This window comes from Siphateles boraxobius, unplaced genomic scaffold (genome assembly GCF_051911475.1).
Source record: "Siphateles boraxobius isolate OS27281-9 unplaced genomic scaffold, OSU_SipBor_1 31, whole genome shotgun sequence".
Lineage (NCBI taxonomy): Eukaryota > Metazoa > Chordata > Actinopteri > Cypriniformes > Leuciscidae > Siphateles > Siphateles boraxobius.
In genome coordinates, this window is record NW_027508931.1 from 5510700 (window position 1) to 5535412 (window position 24713).

At 35.7% G+C, this 24713-nt stretch overlaps 2 protein-coding genes across 10 annotated transcripts in view; one reads left to right on the forward strand and one right to left on the reverse strand.

Moving 5' to 3' along the window:
* The window catches only part of LOC143696818 (solute carrier family 66 member 2), a 53471-nt gene extending 33462 nt beyond the window's left edge, over positions 1-20009 (reverse strand). Inside the window, exons 1-4 of one of the 9 annotated variants that reach the window (XM_077193546.1) lie at positions 19750-20009; positions 17422-17485; positions 17086-17326; positions 15823-15956 (exon numbers count right to left, since the gene is read on the reverse strand). In XM_077193546.1, coding sequence (XP_077049661.1) covers positions 15823-15956; positions 17086-17285 — 334 coding nt within the window. In that variant the 5' untranslated portion in view covers positions 17286-17326; positions 17422-17485; positions 19750-20009. Of the gene's footprint in view, positions 1-15822; positions 15957-17085; positions 17327-17415; positions 17486-18145; positions 18491-19275; positions 19333-19749 lie in introns of those variants that run through there. The other 8 variants (XM_077193545.1, XM_077193538.1, XM_077193542.1 and 5 more) reach the window with 8 other exon arrangements.
* Positions 20010-20460: 451 nt separating this feature from the next.
* Positions 20461-24020, forward strand: hsbp1b (heat shock factor binding protein 1b). Its single transcript, XM_077193548.1, has 4 exons — positions 20461-20658; positions 20913-20979; positions 23472-23598; positions 23713-24020. The coding sequence occupies exons 1-3, from the start codon at positions 20614-20616 to the stop codon at positions 23591-23593; spliced, it is 234 nt and encodes a 77-aa protein (XP_077049663.1). The 5' UTR covers positions 20461-20613; the 3' UTR covers positions 23594-23598; positions 23713-24020.
* Positions 24021-24713: the final 693 nt, after the last annotated feature.

Genomic DNA, 24713 nt, shown 5'->3' on the forward strand with positions numbered 1-24713 from the left:
AGCCATCAGGACTTCAGCTTTGAATTAATGATGTACAATATATTTGTACTGAAACACGGGTGCACTCAGAGATGAAGGAATGCAGATAAAGGTATGTAATAGCCGCGTTTCCACTGCCCGGGCCAGTGCAAACCAGGGCTTTAAACGGGCCGTGCTGGGCTAAAGGCCTCGGACCAGAAGCACCGAGCCCAAAACCATTCTGCGTTTCCACCGTCGGGCCAGAAGCTCTGCAGCTCTTCACTAAAACCCGCCCATAATACGCCTCTCTACAACGTCACACAAACCCATCATTTCACAAATAAATGAAAGTTTTATCAGAAAACTAATCAGAAAGAAATCTATGGAAACTAGCGAGATCGCAAACTAACATGATAAAAGCGATCGTTTGCTGGCATTTTTGTTGTTTACTTAAAGATTTAAAACCCCAGCATTGATGTTTCAAAACGGTAAAAAAAAAATGGTAGCTGAGGTTGCCAGAAATCTACCGTAAAAAAAACAGTAGCAACATTTTAGGTTTTACAGACTTAACTTAAATTTACAGTAAAAAAAAAAAAAAACTTTTTCATTATCTGTATATAATGTTAATTTACCAACCTATTGAAGTACTAATATCTGTTTTGTACTATTGTAATACACTGACAATCACCAATCACAGTGATGATGAGTTACATGATGAATCAAAGCTTATCTCAAGCATCTTTTCCACAAGAAAGATAATAGTAAGTAATTGAAGCTGCACAGTTTCATTCACATAAACACTAAACACCATCATGGTAACACACATGAAATTTTAAAAATGCAATAAACATCAATTTAACAACATCAAATGTAACATAAACCCTAATGTACATAACTGATTAGAAAAAAACTAAGAAAAAGTATGAAGAAACAGTCATTTCAACAAAAATACATCACATGCGAAGTGTCATGCAGGGAATTGTGGGAATGTCAATTTACGCTTTTTCACTGTAAATTATGAGTTGTTCTTTTTCACTTCCAAAAACTGTAAATTTAACATTAAACATTACTGTATGGTTAGATAAAATAAAAAATAAAAAATAAATAAAATAAAAACATGATTATGATAGCCTATATGATTTGTCTGATTTCTTCAAGCGATCATATATACCATGTTTACTATCGCATAGTCTTTTACATCGCATATAACTATTTCTGCATTATATGGTGATCAGAATCCACATCGTATCACAAACAGAAGGTATTCAAACATGAAAGTGAGTTTTGAGCTAAAAATGATTAAATTGAATACATTTCTAGTTTCAACATTATTTGTTCTTCAGAAAATGTGCGACCATTGAAAATGTATACTAATTTACTAATGGAGCCACATTAACATCCCTATATATTGGGACTTAAAATTAACCATATTCGGCCTTAAAAATTAAGAAACCAAAAGAAAAGTGGGTTAAGACTTAGAATGTAAAAGGATATTAAGATATTTTTAATATTAGTTACAGGCATGCAAACTTTGGGCAAAAAACAAAAGTAGTGCTTTTTCCCGTTTTTAAAATGCCGTTTGCATAGCTATAATAAAACAAAGATGGCTAAAGTCAACCGATTTAGCTAAATAGACCTAACAATATCTGTGTAAAAGTAAAATAATGATGCAGTTCTAAAGTCATTTTAACCCCCCTGTAATCTGACTCCAAATCTCAGGTGAAAATTGTTATTTTTACCCATTTTAGAAAACTGTAAATTACTCAGTAAATATACACCTAATATTTTGGCTTTCTTCTTCATTTACGTTTGTCTTTCTTCAGAATATATAAGAAAATCAAAAATTTGAGCCGGGAAAGTTTCTGAAATTTGGTTGATTTTTCCATGAAATGACCCAAATGTGTTTCTCTGAGAACCTTTTATACATCTTTTGTACACATATTTAACTGCAGATGCTGAAATCAGTGGTGTAGTCTACGTGATACGCAGGTATACGCCGTATACCCACTAGAAAATGTCAAGGATTTCCGTATGCCCACTAGGAAATGTCAAAGATCTCCGTATACCCACTTTAAAAAGTGTGAGGATTCATAACAACATCGTTTTGTGAAAGAACTTTCATTCATAAATTCACCCCGCCGTGATGTCTGTGTTTGCGCAGCGACACGGATCGAATCGCGGAATCCAGCAACAAATGTAATTTAGCCTACTGCAAAGCGGAACATCACGCAATTTGGCCATTTTTTATGAATAAATCAAAAGTAATGATACAATGAATCAAATCTCGAAATGTACTACTATGAATATTAAAGCTCAAAAAGACTGCTATTGAAATAAACTCTGAATGTTCTGCGTGTTTCTGTGAATGAGCGCTCAATGTGTGCTCTAGCTACACACTGACGCGCGCGTGACACTCGTGGTGTTTTCAGCGTCTATGAGGAGGACATGCACACATTTGAACTTCATTGCAGAGCTTTTATGAGAGTCACTTCACAAGAATTGTATCATTTCATTTGATAAAACTATAGTCATTTATTCGTATCATATACACACTCACAAACTTTAAAGTCTTCATGACAACCTGTCAAAATCAAACTTTTGTATAACTTGAAGAAAATATAACAGAAATATATTACTATTGCACAGTAGATTATACTTCAAGTAGGCCTAATAATAATAATAATAGTTTATTAAAGCACAGAAGCTCAAATGTCTTTAATTTACAACCCACCAAAATAAAAGTTTGTAGAGATAAAGTAACTCGAGGGAATTATGAAACAAATTGCATAGTAAGATGTACTTTTTAAAATAATAATAATCAAATCTATTAAAACATAATTTTAAAGGAATATCACACAAGTTTTTAAAAAGTAAATTTTTATTTGTGCTTATAATGTTTAAGTCTTTTAACTGTCAGCTGATAAAACCTGTGCTTCAGGGACCATATTCATATAACATCTAAGGCTAAATGTAGATCTTTACTGGCTGAGTAAGATGGCGAGTAGCACTAAACAGTAGAAAATGGGTGGCGGTGGCGGCGGCGGGCGGGCATTTAGGCGAGGGGGGGGGGGGGTTGGGCTGGTACATCACATTATACTCACTACAAAAAACTAGACTACACCACTGGCTGAAATGATATGTGTTGTACAGTACAAATGATATGTGTTGTACAGTACAAATATTTTGAGTGAAATATTTGAGTGAAAAAACACAATTGTCCCTTATTTTCCTTTCCATAAGTTGGCAACCCTAGCCACCGGTTCGGGAAAAAATTTGTGCAGGACAGTCGTGCCGTGTACCAGCTGCTTTGACGCAATAATCAGGTACGCCCACATGGAACACTAGGAACAGAACTGGGAGCAATGACCCACAACCATGGAAGAACAAGTCCTGACCATGAACTCAGGAAACAGGCTTATATACATACAATTCAATGTTAGATATTTAATTGTGCACATGTTAGATATTTAATTGTGCACACCTTCCCAAATTTCTGCTATTTTTAGATTTAGATTAAATATCAGATCATTAGTAACACTAATCAAACTGTCACTTAAAGTTAATCTTTAAAAACACTTATTATTTAATAACATTACGTAAATATAAAATAAAGTATTTTACTTATTTAATATAAAATACTAATGATTGCATATCAGATATTTAAAGATCGTCCGCCATAAGGGAAATTTAAGGTATGTATAATTAAACTGGTCAAACCAATATAAGAGGCCACAGTCCACTTTCAAGGGATGTGTGAGGTCACTCAAAACCAATTAAGTAACTCTTAACTCACGCGTCCACACTACCACATCAATGTCAAGTGATGGATTCTCTGCTGCATGATGAAATCTTACCCTCATGTCAGCGATTACCCAGCCAAAAACACAAGGGACGGCTTGTCAGCACTAACCAGTATTTCATCAGGGATTCTGGAGTTATGAGGAAGCATTAGGCATGCAGGAGAGGGAGAGAAAGGCTAGATGAGAGAGAGGAGAGCACTAAAAGCAACTCAGATACGGGTTATATAAGACTACGCAACACACTGACGGTGAGCCAAGGACACAGCATAGAGAACACACATACACAGGCGCTGCAGGAGGGATTCCCCAAACAACAAAGCTGAGCCAATGCAAAATTTACCTGCTATGACAATGCAGCCGTTTGTGCCGCACCATGAATGCGTAAAGACTCCAGAGATCCAGGATGTGCTGCACAATTCATTCAATTACATAATTCACAGTGAAAGGGAAGGGCGTGAAACTCGTGTTAATGAGATAGGAGAAAAAAGTGCCACCAAGATCAAAACGGACAATGTACAGATGGAGGTGAGAGAGTGGGTGTGGAAAAAAAAGAGAGAGATTAGAAACTCATTTCAAAGTCAGAGCAGAAGAATTCATTAACAACTACAGCAGGATGTGGGATTATAATGCCGGAAGGTGAATCTGTCTCTTCATAAATGTGGGTTTCTTCAAATACGGGAACTTTTGTGCTCCAGGAGGAGTTGATTTTAAGGTTTCAAGAACCTTGTTGTTATATGAAGGTCACACATTTCTCAACATGACTTTCAACATTTATTTTTATCATTTACATTTTATACTTTCATTATTAATGAAATCATCTAATCAATGCATTTAATTTTTAACTTCAAGCCTTAACTTCAATATGTAGTGTGAAAATTACGCATAATCAATTTTGTCAACAACTGTTTCTCAGTTGTAGCATCATTTCCACCATGACAACAATTCTGCAAAAAGAAACAAATCATGCAAATAATTTGGATATATTTTGGATAGATATTATGTCACCGATGAAATTATCCATTTTATTCCAAAAATGTTTAAAATGTTATTTCCGCCACTGCCATTTCAATACAATACGTTTAAAAAGTAAATGAATAAAAAAAGAGGAAAAAATGCTAAAAAGCGTGTAAATATTTATTTTTGACCAAATAACTGTGTCTACAGACTTACCACTAAGTGCTCCAATTTCTGATATTTAAGCCAATTAGTTATTCTTCCGCTGCTGTGAAAAGAGACAGACCGCAGAGTGATACAAGCAATATAAAAGTAGCACTGCATGGGCAACAGTGATATACATCTTAGCAGTCATTTGTCAAAAATATCTGACCGCTCAATGCCACGACTCAAGTTTTCAAGAGAGCTGTATAATAAAAAAGTAGGATGTACAGCCACAGGACTTGAATTAATTATTTAGTTTGACCGTCTCTTTTACTGCATCTCTCTCTGAATTAAGATATGCTGCAGTGTAGCCTGTAGGAGCTAAGATCCCACCACTGTCAGCTATTTGCCCCCACTAGACACAGAAAGAAAAGGACAGGACTACAGAGCCATGCAACACACACACACACACACACACACACACACACACGCGAATGCACACACACACTCTCTCACACACACACAAGTTGTGTTTTCATGTTTTATGGGGACTTTCCATACAAATGCTTTTTATACTGTATATTCTATCATTTTACACTAACCCCCTAACCCTAACCTACCCATCACAGAAAACTTCCTGCATTTTAACATTTTCAAAAAACATCACTTAGTATGATTTATAAGCTGTTTTTCTCATGGGGCCCAAAAAATATTCCCACAAGGACAATAATTTTTTTGATATTGCCATCTTTGATTTTGGATATTGCCATTACTAATGTAGGGTTTAGCAGGCCACATGCACACACGCGCACACGCACACGCACACCCACACCCACACGCACTTTCAACAGTCCATCCCATTAACAGGCTGTGACTCTTTTTAGCAAATGCATTTCAGCAAAGCTCTTCTTGTTTTCTGTCTGTCATTCATTTTTAATGTTGATGCTTTACTGTCGTATTCATCTCACCATCTCACCACAAAGTCAAGAGGGTGAAAGGTCATACGTACACTTTAACTTAATGCTTATAACTAAGTGTATAAAGAAGGACACAGATGACCTTGTGTCTTCAAGGATGTCATAATGATGTAGAAAATCAAGTGACACCCAATTATGGGCACTTTTGGCCCTGTGGGCTTTTAAAAGAAAAATCTAATCTCTTAAAACTACTTTTTTTACACTAGTTTATGTCTCCTAACAATGTCCAACAGTGAATATACAAAACATAAAATATAAATATAAAGAATATTTATATTCTACAGTGAATATACATAAAATCTTTCTTTCTTTTTTTTTATAGGAAAGTCATGAAAATTCCTACCAAAAGTGTCACTTCCACCACATCTCAAATTATGTATTCTGTTTAATACATTTCTGTGGTGGAAACGACATTTTGAATATTTTAGGAATTAAATGGCTTGCTTTGTCTTGCTAAGACTAATTCCATTGGTGACATGCAGAGTACTCACAATTAAATAATTTTTTCATCCTTCTTTGCATAATTTCATAAAATTAAAGCTTGAGCGGAAACATATTCTGATCACAAGTGAGATTTACCTTGATTTCTCCTCAAATAGACAAAATTGTTCATTGTGTCATTTTCACTACAGATATAAAACAATACAAATTTGCTTAAAAGAAGTACCCAGAAATGGTTGATCTAGAACACACATTTCATGTGAAGTGGCTGTGACTAGACAAGAAGTTGATCGACAGGACAAATGACAGCCTTCACACTCGGATACACAATTAAAACATTGTTGGTAGACAAACAAAAGTTGTCTTCTGCTCATGTAGCTCGGTGTAGCACAGAGCAGTGGGCATCTTTTATCTCCTACCAAATGAAATAGGTGGAATGTGTCTACACGCGTTTGATGGATGATACAGATCCGGTTTTAATGGGCCTTGAGAGAGAAAGCAAAGAAAATGAGAAAGGGATAGAGCAAGTGAGGAAATGAGAGAAACAGCCGAGAGAGAGAGAGAGATAAAGATGGAGAGCTAGAGTCCGAGTGAGAACGAGAGACTGCAATCAAAGGAAAGAATCTGGGCTCACTGGAGAAAGCAAAAGGAAGAAGTGAAGAATAGTGGGGATCCATAAGAAATATGCAGTGGTGCTAACAGTAAGGCAGAACTCAACTCCGAGGTCCGAGTGGGCATTGGAGAGATGTATCTGATGCCGGTCATTTTTAATGAGGCAGCGAGGGAACTGAAGTCCAGAAAGCACAGCATGATACGCATGGTCAGGGTAGAACAAAGTCCAAATGAAATCTGGAAAGTTAATTAAGTTAGTGCCATATATGGTGAAAAGTTGGGTGAAATTTAACTGTAAAATACTGTCAAGTGTATTTTCCCTTATTTTTGTTAATGGTGTTTTGTATGACCCTGTGCACAATATATTATATTGGCCATGTATTTAAAGGAGCTGTATGTAAGAAATGTATTTCAATTAATCATAAAATGGCCCTGATATGTCACTAGACATTAAGAAATCATGTTCATTTCAAATACTTATATCACTGACAAAAGTAGTCCGGCCAGGATATTGTCATTTAAAAAGTGAAGTTGCCGCCCTCAACTGATGTTGATGTTGTCATGTTGGGTTTTGGTCTGATGCGCCACCCTCCACCTATCTACCAATCACGAAGTCAGTAGTGTTGCGGCATCCGGGTTGCCAGCTCTGCTCTAGTTACCACAGCTGCAGCTACACACGTGTCGGAATCGGATAAAAAAATGTCTAACGTTGCGAAGCCAAAAAAAAACTCGTTATGAATCCGAAATACTTCGTGACAAAGTCCGAAATTAAAGTATAGGAGATGCCTTTCAAAGATGGAGACGGCTGAAAACAGAGAAGAATTTGAAGACAGACGCCAACGTTGCTAATTTTCTCCTGGACACGTAAGATTCATCTATGTTTGGCTAACTTGTACTTGATGTAAATGGACATTTCAAATATTCATGACAGACGAACAAAGTTATGCATGTTCGTGCAAAGTAACGTTACGTTAATTCATATGGAGGAGGTGGGTCATCGAATTGAAAAGGTAAGGAATTGTTTGGGTAATAAAAACGGCGAGTCGTCATTAACGTACTAACATTAGCAATGCGTTATCAGAGCCCGTTTCTCTGTCATTATGATGAGACGCTGAGGAAAACAACATTAGCACGCCCATTATTGTTTATCATGCAAGTTCTACAGCCAAAAATAATAGAATGACACGTAATCTTTCACATCACATATTTTAGCGTTATGGACGTGTACTGCAGGGTAAGATAAAAAATACAACTGGTCGCTTTCACTTATAGCGTCAGCTAAATGAATAGCTGTATCTTTGATATCGGTTACACACAGTGACAGAGGCTTGTGCTTGTACTTACGTTAATGACAGACACCTACCGTTACAAGTTAAACTAACAGCTACAGTTCTAACAATGTACTGTCACATACGAGCGTACATCTTTACGATTATAGTTGGCTAATCGCCATTAGTACATTTTTGCGATATATAATTACTTTGCAAAACATCTCTCATTTGAAGCATAAACATAATTAACAGAAAAAGGTTCTTGTAGCAGCCTACGTTCCTGCTGTATCCTGCAGCCTATCTAGCAACGTCCAGTCATGGAGGAGGGAGAGGGGATACACCGCTCTACAGTAATTTGAAAGTGATTGCAGTACCAGTTTTGGCCACATTCTTACATACGGCTCCTTTAAGTCACCATTAAAATTAAAATCAACAATTCTTGTTTTTTTTATTGCAGTATTTATTATAAATGTTTTTTTCCGTGCACATCATTATTTTTTTTTAATTCATGTGTCCTCATAGGCTGGGACGACCTGTCAGTCACTCACACAAGGTCACAGCAAACAACAACGATCCAAAGATCCAATCAATTCCTGATTGACAAAATCAAGTCCCGCCCCAAATTTGTTTCTCATTCAAGAAGCTGTTTCACTCAGATATATACGTCACAATAGCGAAGAAAAGACCATTGCAACATGCTTACAATTAACTCGAATTTCTACTGGCTTTCTATTGTGTCAACTCCATAATTATGGTGGTTATCAGTATATTTTAAGATAAAAAAGAGACTAGCTTGGTATATTAACATTATATCACTTGAAATATACAGTTATAAATTGTTAAATAAACAGGTACCAATATTCCATTATGTAATACTAAAAAAATTGTCACAGGAGTTTATTTTTTTATATAGTGAATTTTTGGCAACCACAGCTTCCAGCTTTCTACTGTAAATTGAACAGGATTTTTTTTTCTTACAGTGCTGGGTCTAAGTGAACTCTCATTAATAATAGAAATGAGGCAGGCAACATGTGGAATACAGGCTCCTGGGGGTAAACGGGGACTAACCAACACTCTCATCTATCATCCATCTGGACTCTGTCACCAGAGCTCTCACATCTACAGTGTGAAAAAGAGGGAGAGTTTAGGAGCCATTGTGCCGTCGTCAACTGTACATCTGTCATGGGTTGCGTGTAGCTAAATCCTGACAAAGCGTGATGCGTTACGCAGAAAGACGATATAAACACTTTTAATGAACACTAAACACTACACAGTAACATAACTTTACCACAAGACAATGAACAGAGGAGAACTGCGGGCTTAAATACAATGAAGGAAGGCAATCAACAAAACAGGAAACAGGTGAGAACTAAAGAGAAACCATGACAACTAATGAATGACTAGAACTCAGACAAAAGGTGACAATGAACACTATGACTATAAACTAAACAAGCATGAAGCAGGTGAAGCAGAAATTGATCATGACAACATCGCAAGTTGCATACTGTTTAGGCATAATAGGTGCCAGTATGCTGCCAAAAAGCATCTTTGAAATGTGAAACTTGATTGTGGGTGTGAGCTCATGAGTCGTCATGCAATGTGGGCTGCACGCCTTGAACAGTAATTTAAGTCAAATGTAAATGAAAAAATTGTGGGATCACCCGGATCAGAGTTTTATGAGGGATCTTGCATCAGGAATAACCAATGCACCAGCCCCTATAAAAGCATTAATGAGTGTAACAACTCACTACAAAGCGAAAGCTAGAGGGGTGAATCTCATTAAAACATGCCCAGGGTCACATTTCACCCCAAAAGCAAAAGGAAAAAAAAATGCATAAAGAAAATGAGGCCTAATTATTTTTTCTTCCATTTTCATGAAATATAAGCATGGGTTTTGTGAGATTCATCCATCTAGAGATAGAAAAAAAGGTAGAGAAGGATAGAGTAGGAGCCAAAGGTATTATGGAGATAAAGTTTGAGAAAGAACAGCAAAAGGGCAGCAGGAAAATTAAAGAATTAGACTCACTGAAGAGCTCTTAAAAGCGATCATCGGAAGAGCTAGATGATGACCCTGCTGCACTGCTTCAAGCTCTGCAAGACTGTCCCCTTACTTAGCTTTTACCTTGTTACATGCCATTGACTGTTCTGTCAGAGCACAGAGTGATTGAGGGATTGTTAGGGGACTTGCCTGTCAGAATACACTGCTGATTCAGTGAGTGAGAAGCCCCTGTTGAGACCACACTCGAGAACCGAGGGTCAAAGATGAACGGCTCACTGAATATATATAACTATAAAAGCGGCTCACACATAACCAGCAGATACAGCCACAGTCAGACACCAAAGAACTAAAGAGCTTTTTTCAGTAGTGTTAAGTATTTGAGTAAATGTAATTAGTTACTTAAGTATCTTTTTGGCTACTTTGTAGTTTTAGTGTCAAAGATATTAGCAACCTCTATATTTGATTAAATTTTTGAAGTATGCGCACTCTTTACTCCAATACATTTGTACCGAGAAATGCTATTAATTGTTACATTTTGCATGGCACCTAACTTTTTCTGCAGTTTATTTCTGCTATAAAATAAGTAATATCACCATCTGCAGGGCATTAAAGGTACTACATCTTGGGAGTTGTGCCCTTCCTCAAACAAACTTGTCAACAAGCCTACATTACACAAATGCGAATGAATGTTTATATATTTGAGATGAGGACTGGACTGCAACCGGTGATGAGGCCGAAACCAGTGTCCAGTGCAATTACTTTGACTATTTCATTTTATTTAACATTATTTTATTTATCCGTTATGTTCAAGGAAACTTTTTTACTTAAACCCTTTTTGAGCTCTTGAGCTTAACTGAGACTTGAGTGTTTGAAGACGTTGTGTCGACCTTGATTTATTGCAAATTTGAGGTGCTTGGTTTTATTTTGATCTTAGAAAATAAACATGTGATTCCTCTCCTAACAAATCAACTGTTTCTTGTTTTCCCTGCCATGTCTCTTAGGTGTTGAGGAAAAGAGCAGCCTACATTCAGTATGAGTAAATTACTTAAGTAATTAAAATATTAAAATAAGATACTGTGAGTAGTGCAAAGCATACAAAAGTGTGAGGATGTTGTGTGTGGTTTCCAAGGCGTTTCAATGGGGTTTCTGGTTGCAAGGGCAGGAAAAATCCAATTATAAGTTTCAAATCTTAGTTTTTTTGTTGTCTAAACAAAAAGTCAAATAAAAAAAGCCTGAGTAAATGATTAAGTCTCACATGATATATGACAACTGAAGAAAAATTGCTGACAAAAGTAAAAATAATTACAATTTGCCTGACTTAGCAAGAGGATGGAAATGTGAGCAGATTAATTCCTGCCATCTGATATCATATATCACATAATCTGACATGTACACAGGAACCAATATAAAAACATCAAAACACGTTCAGTGGGAGGGAAAATATGAGGCAGAGGTTCTTCCAAGGATCCGTGATATAATCCATGTAGTCTTAATTATTCATAAGCGTCTTTACAGCAGAAGTGTTAAGCTTTCACTTTAAAGTTGTCAGGTATACCATGTTTACAACACAGCGAGAGCTTCAGTTATGCTTTTCACATAAACATGAGTCAGTTCACACTGCTGTAAAACTGAAAATGTGCACACAACACACACAATGAAAATGTAATAAAATACATCAACTGAATTTTGAACATTTAAACCTATAAAACCATGTAATAGACAAAAAAGTATACCTGAAAAATTTAGTTTCACTCAAAAATATCAAACCAAGTGACATCTGCAAACAAATTATGCAAGTGTGTTTCTTCATTTTAACTTCATATATTTCCCATTAAAATAAATACATAAACATTATTACTGCTAAATACATTTGGGGGCACTGTCCATCAAACTTAAGTCATGCACCATGTGTCTCCACAAGAGGGCTCTGCTGTTCTGGTTTTTAATATCTTACCCCCTTAGACACTAAACGTGGCACCTTTCACTCAAATACCTATAAGTCTGCAAAACTGCAAGCAGATTATCTGTGTTACACTAAGTCTGCAATTGTGAAAAACGTTTCGCAAAACTCTAAACACGGTTCTTTAAAGTAGACAAATCATTCAAAACGAACAGCTCTTGTGTATCATCTGGAATCAATACAATTTAAATGCAACTCTCATTTATCATACACCCAGTGATCATGTGTGAAACATTTATACCTTATTTGTTCACTTAAAAATCATAACTCAATGTTTTGAGAATAAATCAATTATTTTTAAACAACTTTTACCCTTGCATTTCCGTTTAAAGTGTAAATAAATATACCTAATTTGATCACATAGAAATACAAACTCAATGTTATTTGAGAGACAAATAAAATTTTAATCCTTGCATTTCTGTTTATTTTGTAAATATGCAGAATTATGCATGCAAATCAAGTCAACTTTATTTCTGTAGCATTTTACACAATACAGATTGTTTCAAAGCAGCTTCACAATCGTAACAAATTTAAACTGGGCTGTAAAGCGGCTCTAACAAGCCAATGGTGTCATTATGCAGCTGAAGTCGGTTCAGTGTTGATTCCGTTCAGTAAAATAACTGTAAAGTTAATAAATTGTGCATACATAGGCCTACATATATAGTTTTTTTTGTGCATGACAAACTCCTGTGTGTGCCACTGCACACTGAACATGCAAAAGCCAAGAGTAGTGTTTTACATTATTCACATCTGTGTGTAGTTTGTGTTGTATGTGGCTAAGCCTTTGCTTTGTGCGTAGAGTTACTATGCAAAAACACCATTTTAAATACTTGTGAATGATGTGCTTTTGCAAGAGATGTGTGACGTTTTGCATCTTGTGTGCTTGTTTTGTGTTTAGAGTTTTAAGAAATGGAGCCATAGTTTCAGAAATTGCGTTTAATTTTTAAAACTGTATTACTTTAATTTACTAAAATGGTCATCTTAATCTCAGGGATCTACTTTAACATTGATATAAACATAATAATAATAATAATAATTAAAAAAATAACCCAAGACATGCATGTGATAGTCATAAATACTTGCTGTTAAATACTGTTTTTGGGGTGAGTTTTTTTTTCTAAGAAATGAATGCTTTAATTTAGCAAGGATGCATTAAATTGATGAAAGAAATGTATAATGTTACAAAAGATTTCTATCTCAAATAAATGCTGTTCTTCTGAACTTTCTATTCATCAAATAATCCTGACATGTATAACAGTTTCCATAAAAACATCAAGCAGCACAACTGTTTTCTACATTGAAAAGAATTTTAAAAATTTGAGCAAAGAATTAGTATATTAAAGTTATTTCTGAAGGATCATGTGACACTGATGTGCTACTGAAATTAAATGCTACTGAAAAATCAGCTTTGCCATCACAGGAATAAATTACATCTTAAAATATATCGCATTAGAAAAGCTATTTTAAATAGTAAGAATATTCCACAATATTACTGTTGTATTTTTGATCAAATAAATGCAGCCTTGATTAACAGAAACACATAATAATTGTGTAATCTTTAGCTGCAGGGTAAATTTCATTTAGCTATATATTGACGTAATAAAACTGCTAATTATTGTGAAGCAGTGACACAGTTGCGCAGATATACTCTGAAAAGGCCACTAGATAGAAAAGTAGGCTGTATGAAATAGAACTGACACAAACTCCAGGGCAAAGCTCACTGGCATTTAAAGCATACTCTAAAACAACAGATGAAACAAATATGGGACATTGGCTTTCTTAATTCAGTCTCCTAAAGGTCATGCCATAACACTTTTCTCAACATCAATAATTTAATGTCAAAACAACAACCGTGGGAATCTAATGAACAGCCTGAGAGCAATCATTGTGAGCCAATGCAAAATTATTCATTTCCTGCAGCGTTAAACAGACCTGAGCTTTACACGTAACAAAACCTTACATGTTACCCATAACTGACAAATGAAACGTGTGAGGGCACGTCATACATTATGTATACAAAAGCGTATAGGTTAATTGGTCACTTTGAGCACACCTTCACAAGTGTACACGTGTGTGTTTGTGTGTTTTAAAGATCTGTTTTTGTAGCCTCACACTCACAGCTTGTGTGTGTGTGTGTGTGTGTATAAGTGTGAAGTTATACAGGGGCAGGTGGGCTGTAGGTCACACATAGCCAGCGGGACAGCCAGTGATTAAAGAGGGTCTCATTTGATGTCTAACTTTCAGAGGTAGGACCCGATGTTCGTACTATTCTGGGTCCAGCACACACCCTTCCCTTCTGTTCCTGCTGTAACAGGACACCTTAACTGCCATGAAGGCAAACCTGCTGACACACACAGTTCTCTGTGAAACTGAATTTTCAGCCCTGAACAGTCTGCTTTATTGAACAAAAACCAAAAAACTAATAATGTGAACATTTCCAAATGTTATTTTTTAGTTGGAAAACATTATTTTACAGAAGCTAACTATATCCTTTCCCACACATTATAAAAGTAAAGTTAATTAAGTAAAATCATGAATGTATTGTTAAACTTAATAACAAATTGTGACTGTATTATTAGTATACTGGGGTGATATTAGGGCTGTCAAAACATTAAAATCAGTCTTTCTGTCAATGACAATGACACTAATAACATTACTTTTTGATAGCCTATCCCATCTGATTTTCATTTCTAAATAAATTCACCATTAGGAAAGTCTCTCTCTGAATTTCATCAAAACTTTCAAGAAAGTTTCACCATTTTCTTCCACAACTGTCAAAACTCTCAGTCAAAGCTCAGGTGTCTCATTAAATAGAGAAGAGGGAAGAAGCTTTTTACGGCTTCAGCTTTAATGGTTTTATTTCACAAGTTAATCATGGACTCATTCAAAAAACAGTTTGCTGACTGTCCACATTAAAACGTATTTTTATTACAAAAGTCCAACAATGTGTGCTGGTCAGCATTCACACAGGCTTTGCACACTGCATAACAAAGTGAAAGAAAGAGCTATCGCCTCCAGCTTAATCAATCAACATGGCAGGTGATTTAGGGCTCTGTCTGATTTATCATTCAATTTTCTGAATATTACAACATAGCAAAATGTTATCATATAAGCTCCCTCCAAGACAGCGATCTAATAAACTCACTTGAGATTGAGTTTTAAAACCAGAAAAAGCCAATCAACTGAAGCCTAACTTTATCATAAATCAATTCTGCGGAAGAGCAAAAAAGGAAATTACACACAGTTTGCACCCTGGTCCACGTGATACCAATATTCTCAGACATTTAAAATCTTCATTATAAATTAATATGTGACTAGACTGGCGCCCCAGGCAATGAGTAACATTCATGCTCTTTTAATCCCATCTACATGACAGCAAGAGAAAGATCCGATATCTGTTTAGTAATGTTCTTGCATATATATTCCATATATACCATTCACATCACCACAGGCGTAAATACAACACTTGAATACGCCAAGGCCTTGTAGCAATCAATATAACTGGCACTTAACAAATTTCTACTTTCATCCAAGAGATTATCCCTATACTTTTCAACGAGTTATGTCTTAATATGATCCCCAAGAATATTGGACACTTTAACCACACTTAAAAATGTATGAATGGTATTGCATTGAGATGAGCACAGCTTTCAAGGAAACGATTTCACATTACCGCTGGATACGGCGTGTTGTTTGATTTGATTACCTGTGATGTGGTGCTGTTTGGTACTGACACGGTTGCTGCTCTGGATGGAACAGCACAAATGAAGCATAGCCAACATGGTGAGAATCATCACCACACTCTGCAGGAGCAAAGGCAGCTCAAACTGTTTGCCTATCCTGCAAAACAAAGCAATAAATACTTAATTTAAAGGTAAAGTGTGTAAAAGCTGTGCATAGATAAACCAAACAGAACTGCGAAAATAACAACTGTTTTCAAACAGGTTTCCCAGACTGTCCAGCCATTATCCATTTGTCAAACAAACTGAAAACTCTACCCAGAAATCCCACCATCGTTTGAGCCATTGCTGTTATGTTGGGCTGGTTCGGATTCACAAACAAAGCCAATTTTGAAGCCACCGAGCTGAAAATGTTTATGCCTTTCAGAGAATACAACATATGAATGGCTAACTTATGGCACTCTTTTTATATTGAAGTCGCAATGTAATGAAAGCAGAGACTTTTCTCCCACATTTTGACGTACATTTGAGTGAAATGGTTTATCAAAAATAAAAATGAGCTTGTAGTCGATTGTAAAAATGGGGCAGATGTAAGTAGACTAAATGACTGTAGACATCCAGCCGACATCATACGCCTTTTCGCTGAAAAATAAATAATGACATTTAAAAAAAAAAAACGCATGTATGGATGAATTGTTTGCAATAAGATCAGCAAGATACATTTGGAACATGCACTCTAAAAAACTAAGGCTTCTTTATCGGCATCTGTGGTTCCATTAAGCTTTAACATCCATGGAACCTTTCCATTACACAAAAGATTCATTATAGTGGAAAAAGTTTCTTTAAGGTATTAAACTTTTTTTTTTTAATTTATTTTTTTAAGAAGTTATTTTAAGAACTGTTCACTGAAAGGTTCTTTGATGAAGGTTTATTTTGGAACCTTTATTTTGGGTAGATAGGGTGAATTTCCATTTCATACTGAGTGTTGACTAAAATAATTTTCATTTTAATGTTTTAATTTTTTTTTTTTTATAAAAAACATAAATGAGCTTAAAACATGCATAAAACTGCACAATAAAATAATACTTTGAGAAGAAAGACTATTCTCCAAACAAAAGGGGGAGCAAATAAATAAAAAAATAAAAAAAATAAAAAACAAGCCTACAAAATGACACAAAAAATTCAACCTTTATTAGTTAAGCTTTGTTCCTGTTTATTTCACTTCGATTTCCACATTTGGCCATGAACTCTAACTGCTGCTGCTCTAACATTAACTCTCCTCCACTCACCAGAAGAAAATGCGAAGTATATTAGCAATGAGCAGCACCAAACAGACTCTTGTGGAGAATCCCTCAGCATTATTGGTCCTCTGGATCTCCTGGTACTGGGGGACGTAGGGTACCGCACCCCCAAACACCAACACACCAGAAGCCAGCCAGGATAGCAGAGTCCACGAGCTCTCCATGTTCTCTTCTGACCCCTGCTCCATCACTTAGTCCTTAAAAAACACTCTCTTTACACTCATATCCCCTGCAAGAAGAGGTTAGGACACTTTTACATTTGATCACATACATAATACAATGCAAAAAAAGGCATAGGCCTATATTGCAGCAACATACCCTTACATCACAAATAAAAGCAATAGTGCCACCTTCAGTATCCTTAAAGCTCTCACAGGATCAACAATACCTACAATATAAACACATTGTAAAGGATTCATGTGTGTCTTTCTAAAAATGAAATCCTATGAGGGATCATTTTCATAGTAGTGAAACAGTAACAGTCGACTATACACGCTGCCACCCAATCTGACGGTATCTCAGCTAAACAGGACGTTTGTGCACCAAAAGATAAGGCTTCTCTTTGTCTCTGACCTGACAAACATCTCCTCAAAATGATATAGGCCTAGTCACAAGATCTAGAATACACTGCTGAGAAGTTTCAGTTATGACTGAGCATATGTTGCAGCATTAGTTCCCCTATTCAGCACAATATATGATTTCTGAGGGGGTGAACATTCTTTAAAGGATGTAGAAAACGGAAGAATTTGTAATCTAAGCTAACACAAAGCCTGGAAGAAGCTAATCTTTAAACCAACATTGTGTTATTGAACACTTGACCCCTATACATTTCCCCCAGTTTATATTCCATTGGATTATATTTGTTTTTCAACTGTAATTAAGATTTCTACTTGCCCTGCCAATATATAAAACTCCAAAACAGGAATAAATAAATCCATAAACAACATTGCTGGAAAATATGGCATGCATGGCAAAACATTACTGCTTTTACTAATGTTAGACTATCAGTTTCGTTATAACTTTATCTTTCTTAGCCAAAATCTATTACCTTGTTGACAAGTGTTGATGGTTGAAAGGCAGAAAAAAAAAATCAATCTTAATTGCCCTGCAGCATTTTAAAGTGGATTTTAAGGGTCAGATTAGTAAAGAATGCATAATCCATATAAAGTCAACTAGAACCAAGAACTTTCACATTGCTTGTGATAGTGGAGGTCTATCAGTAAAGTATATTTTCTGAGAAGTGCTACTGTACAGATGTGTTGCATAACTTCTACATTCCGTGGGGGGTTGGGCTTTTCTGACATGTATCTCCACCTCTCTCTTTTGTGTCTCCTGCATGAACACAGGTGTTTACACTTAGGCCTACAGCAAATAGATTTAGATTCCTGAAGAAAAAAAACAGACAAAAAAAAAAAAGAAAGAAAGAAGAAACTATCATTTTCTGGAATGGCAAACATGGCCATAAAACACGTTTGGTATGCTTTAGGCACTTCATGCAATGTGCACGTCTGTGTTATGGTATTTAGAAACCGGATAGCACATTGGGACAGCAGAGAAATTCCTCATGGGGTTCCAACCTGAAGAGTCGGTTCACACAGAACCCGTTTTTGCGTTCCACCACCGAGCAGCTTTTAAACTGTTTTCTTTTTCTCTGTATGGACATGCGATTTTTGACAGTAGCTCCAAAGCTGCTCGTTGCCAGTAGTTCAACCATAAACGTCTCGAGAGTCGAGACCTCAATTCAATGCCGTCACGCGCTCAGCAGACAACCGTAGTGATGGGAAGTCTGAATCATTTCCGCTAGTCGATTCTTTTGATACATTTGTCAACCGATCGGTTCCAAAAATGATTTAGTGGTTAAAACTTATTTTACGTCATCGTTGCTGTTTATTACATTTTAAATTAAGTTTTAGTTGTAAGAGAATTTAATTGTAGCTACATCCAGTCAAATTCGTCACATTTATGCTTCAACTCATAAAATATAGCCTAAATTAGAAGAACCCAACTAGGATGATTTGAATTGACAATAAGCCTTTTAAAAATTAATTCATCATCAGGTGTTATGTAAAAGTTATTTAAAACAATATGATCCACATGCATGCTGATACCGTCATACAGTCGAGTTAAATAAATAGTCACTTTATTTTATTTGCCAATTAAAGTAACTTTTCGCCTTACCAGTAGGTCTACGTTCTATAATCTCACTCATTGGTTCTCGAGCCATTACAAATGGGACAATGGCTATCCGGTTTACGAAAGATTCACTAATTTTAAATCGAGAACCGCATTTACCGAATCAGTTCGAATCGTTAACTAAATCTGTTTAAACGATTCATCGAAAAAGATCCGACTCAAAAGAACGATTCGTTAAACTGAAGGAGGATATGGATAAACGACTCAGATACGCTGGATATATAGCCTAATTTATCTGCATGTTTTGTCTTGGTCAAAAAAGTGAACCTGATCAATCAGAGTGAACATTATTAATTCAGTATCGCGTTTTATGAACCCTCAGATCAGCAATATCATGCATGCACCGCGAAAGATTTAAGCACTATAGGCTACTCAAAACTCTCTGCATATTCAGCAGGTTTCGCTTTACTGTAACAGCTTGATTAAAGAAGTTTAAAAAAAAAACGTAAGTAAGCATACCTTATTTCGGGCGAAGACTTGTTTGACAACTTGCCTTATAATAGCAGCACACCCATGAGCATAATGTTGTCTCATCTAGTCTAAATCAGGCTGATGCGGTTTGGAGATGTGGGTTTGGCCGCGCGCAGCTTTCATCGGTCATGTTACAGAGGAAGAGGGAAAAATAAATAAACAGGGAGAATACCACTAGATCTTATCAAACCAAATATAGCGCTACCATTGTTCTCATTTTGACAGTAAAGTTTAACGTCACAACAACAAAACAGCGGCCCTTTTAGGCTATATCCTTTATACACTGAAAAAATATGACAATTAACAAATGCCCACAACGTCTTTTAGAAAAATAACTTATCGTCCAATCTATATTTTTTTATTTCCCCATTTGCATAGTCTTCTTAAGTTTGACTTTAAAACTGCTTAAAGGCCAACATATCTCTATCAAATAGCCTAAAGACTTTGGTAATCTCATGCCTCTCCTACACCTAATGTAAAAATAAATAAGTGAACAAAACAACCATTTTTGTCATTTAGCAACTAAATCAGCTGAATCATTGTACAAAATTCTGGCATATCCTGCTGTAATTTGTCGCTGGTTTTATTAGATGAAATGACTGGATCTTTTGGATGAGCAGGCAGCTGCCCTGCTTCTGCGCGTCTGTCTGATCACGCCAGAAGCAGAATTGCGTGCCTGCAGCTGAGGTAATCTCTCACCGAGAGGTTTCTAAAATCTCGCGATATTTGTCACGATTCCGTGATTTGGCCAACAGCTGATTTTTTAGAAAGCAAAGAGCTGCGAGGATACACAATTTTAAGAAGAATAAACATATTTTGCTGTTGTACAACTCTATTTATTAAAAAATAAAAATGGCCGAAACAGACCCGAAATCGGTTCAGGATCTCACAGCAGTGGTAGGTTTGAAAATGAACGAAATTGTTATGGTTTGCGAAGCTAGGCTAATGCTAGGCCATGTTTATCTGTTCTACTTAATTATTTTGATGCGATACAAACTTCGTTTAACGTTTCGAATTAGATATTGTTTTGGATAATATTATTGATGTGTTTTAATGAAGCAGATTTATTTGTTATAATATTTTATTTGAACATATTTACGTATCTTTGTGCATTTATACACGCTAGATTAAATGCATGTTTTCCCTAACAGGTGCAGACGTTGCTGCAGCAGATGCAGGATAAGTTCCAGACAATGTCAGACCAGATCATCGGAAGAAATATCCTTTCCTGTTTTTTATAGAGCTATAGAGTTTTTCTAAATAGGCACCAGTAAGTTAGTCTCCGATATACTTCAAAATTTAAGATCACAGTATGCTATTTAGAGGCGTTTAAGTGAGGTTACTTCATATTTAGCATATCTGCTTTATTATTTAAATGGTATTGGAAGCTCATTTCCCCCACATAAGAATAGAAAAAGCAAGCTTTTGTAAATCATAATGACATAAGTTATAATTGAGATGCAGTTTAAATTGTCAATGAATCGAAATGGTGACTTAAAAAGTAATGATTAAAATTTAAGTTGAATGTCATATTTTGAGTTTGGGCACAGTTTAGATTAGGGTCCACTTCTCATTATTTACGGACTACTTTTGCCTCAAACTCCTAATTACTGCTCATTGATAGTTAGTGGGGTAGTTGCTAAGTTTAGGTATTGGGTAGGATAAAAGGATGTAGAATAATGCATCAATATGTGATTTATAAGTACTAATAAACAGCCAATATCCTAGTTATATGCATGCTAATAACCAACTAGCCTAGTTGATAGTGAGAATTGGACCTTAAAGTGTTACCCTGAATTTTACTCTCTTAATGACTTGCGTGATTTTTTTTTTCATCTTATAAATATCACTTACTATGTCTTATGACTTTTAATGTCATAATGAAGATTTACCAAAGCATGATTGAATTGGCCTTATTCACAGCATCGTCATCTTTGATTTTTAACAGGAATAAAAAAACGAGGCTGTGAGGGATGGACATCTCTTCAATGGGTTGTACTGTTATTGAATGTTTTTGGATTTGTCTGCTGAAAAAACACTGCAAATTTATCTTAAAAAAAAAAATCAGTAGACAAAAAAACTCCAGACAACTTGAGCTGTGAAAAATAACTTATCTTGGAGCTTTATACAGTTTTTTACAGCGGACACTACAAGTCTATCCCCCTCAGCCTCGCTTTCATACCTGTCACGGCGCTGCTCTGAAAAAGATCTATACCATGAGATTTATTCTGGCTCAAATCTATGTGCCAGCATGAGTTCACGGTGTTATTCAGGGTTCAGTATCTAGAGCTCAGAGACATTTTATCTTACCACTACTAAAATGAAAGTAAAAGTTCTTAGTTAAGATTTTTTTCTTAAAACTTATTCACAAAGCTACTGAGACTAGCTTTTACTAAGGAATAGTGAGAAGTCTTAAGCTAAGAGTAAGGGCAGGGTTGACCTCGTTGCTATGGATGATGTCACCACACTACTAACTATGACCACGGTGATTGGCTGATAGAGTCGTCGTCTCTGTCATAGAATTGGGTCTCTGTCATTAATCAGATATATTGTAGAATTCAAATAAAGGTTTTAAAATAAAAAATGTTGCCATATTCAAATTAAGTGTCACTAATTAAACTAGTCAATATTCAACTATTTGTCAGCATCTCACAGAGATTGCAGAATTCAAGTTATGTTTTATAAACAAAATTCAGGAGGAGCATGTTCAATCTAAATAGCTTGAGAGGAGGTGTATATAGATATACACACACATATACAGACAGCTGACTCACCTGTTCCACGACTGTTTTCTGCATCCCTCCGCTACCCCGTTCCTCACTCTCGGCTGGGGATATAATGGGGAGAACTCTGGGTTTGGGCAAAATTTCAAGCTCGGAGGCCTCGATCCCCTTAGACAGCACACCAAATACGCTTATATATTTACTTTATTCGATCACTTTGTGTGAAATCGTACAAACTGCCACTGGTATTCACAATTTATTTATTTAATAAAGATTTATTTTTGGTGTTTAATCGTGGATTAAAATCTATAAGTAAAATTTTTTATTGCATTTATGAAAAAAAAGTTCAGCACCCAAGGCTCAATGGTGTACAGTGTCTTTGGGCGGATTGCCAGCAACAGCCATTAAGATTGTTTGTGATTTTGTCTTAGTGACTTAGGAGTCCTCTTGACTACTAACGTGTCATAGATTTACGGGCTAGTTTTAACACTAAAATGCTTTGTGAAATACTCTTAAAAATAATGGGTGTGTCGGTCCTAATTTTAGAGTTTCTCTTAAATCTGCAACTAAGGAGCTACTTTTAGCCTTCCAATGTTTTGTGAATACGGCCCCGGGTGTATAAATGTGAGGCAGGTCAAACTGTCAATATTGTATAGATTAATCCAGGTTTTTAACCATTAAAATGCCACAACCACCATTATTGAACAGGACGGTCGGCATCTTATGCTAAATCTCTGCTGAAAGCTCCACATTTTCACAGAACCAGAATTTACAGCATTTACAACAACCACATTCAAAATCCTATCGCCTAAAGTCCACAAAAATACAAAATGCGTGAATGTTTTAATTCAGTACTATTAGATTGGAAGTTCAGAATACACCCTTTTGTTTACAAATCAAAATCATAAGCAAATATTCCTTTAGCCTCTCACTTAATATGTGGGTTAATCACCTGTACTAGTTCCCATCTTCCTTAACAAGATTCACTTGATGAAATGAGCACTCGCATCGATGATCTAGAGAAGAACATAGCAGACCTGATGACTCAGGCAGGAGTGGAAGAGAATGAAGGAGAGAACAAGGTCAAAGAGGGAGGAGAGGCCTCCTAGTAGAGGTAGTTTAATTTGATTTCTATTGCTTAAAAGTACTTTAGGTTTGATGTGAATGTTTGATTCTAAATGGCCTTTAATTCTGGCATACTGTAGTAAAATGCACTTATCTTTCACAGGGTGCCGAGAAGACACTATACACACTATTCAGGAGCAGCAAGATTTTCTCGATGGTGACTAACATATTTTGGTTTGATGTGATGCTTTTTTAAAATATTTAGCAGGAATTCAAGTCAGTCTTAATGCTGTGACTGTATGCTACCCTTTTTTCCTTTTTGCTTAATGGACTGCAAAGAACTTTTTAACATGACATCCAACTGTAGAAACGAACCCTGCGTTACTGTAATAACAGCACTAGCCCGAGTGCCAACCTAACACCATTCCTGTTCAAATAAATTTCTTGTTGAATTAAAGTTGTTTCTAAAAACCTGTGCCCTCATCTCTCTATATTGGTAGATTAAACCATTCACTATTTTACCTATATTTATTTACTGGCAGGGGCAAGATAGATATGTCGAAGAAACATCTTGACATGCAAATGATAAAATGTAAGTGAATGCCTCAAATACACTAACAGGGTGAATTCTTGGAAATGTAAAATTACTATATTATAATTGGTCAATATGTAAGCTGGGTAAGTTGATGATTAATGCCGCAACACCTTAGAAATTATAGTCAAGTCACCATTATCAAAGACAATCACTTTTAGTTTTTTTTTTTTCCATGAAATATCTTATTTTAAATCAGGAAAAAGAGTTGTAGTGATGTATATTGGTGAATTACACTGGATCTAAACAGATCAGTCTCAAAAAAATCTGTCTGGGCATTTTGCCCCAAGATAATAAAAAAATAATATTTTAACTCAATAATTCAATAATAGTTCACATTAAATTGAAAAGTATTCATACATCATGCCAGTATATGTCACAGAATTTAATGGTGTTTTTAATAATAATAATATACGAAGAACATCTATTAAAATTAATTCTGGACCAGAAGGCTTTCATTACTGTATTATTTTTCACATAATTATAATTCGAATAATTGTGATAATGTCACACTGCAGCAACAACAACAAAATATACTTATGGTCAAAAATAACCTTGTATTTTAATTTCTT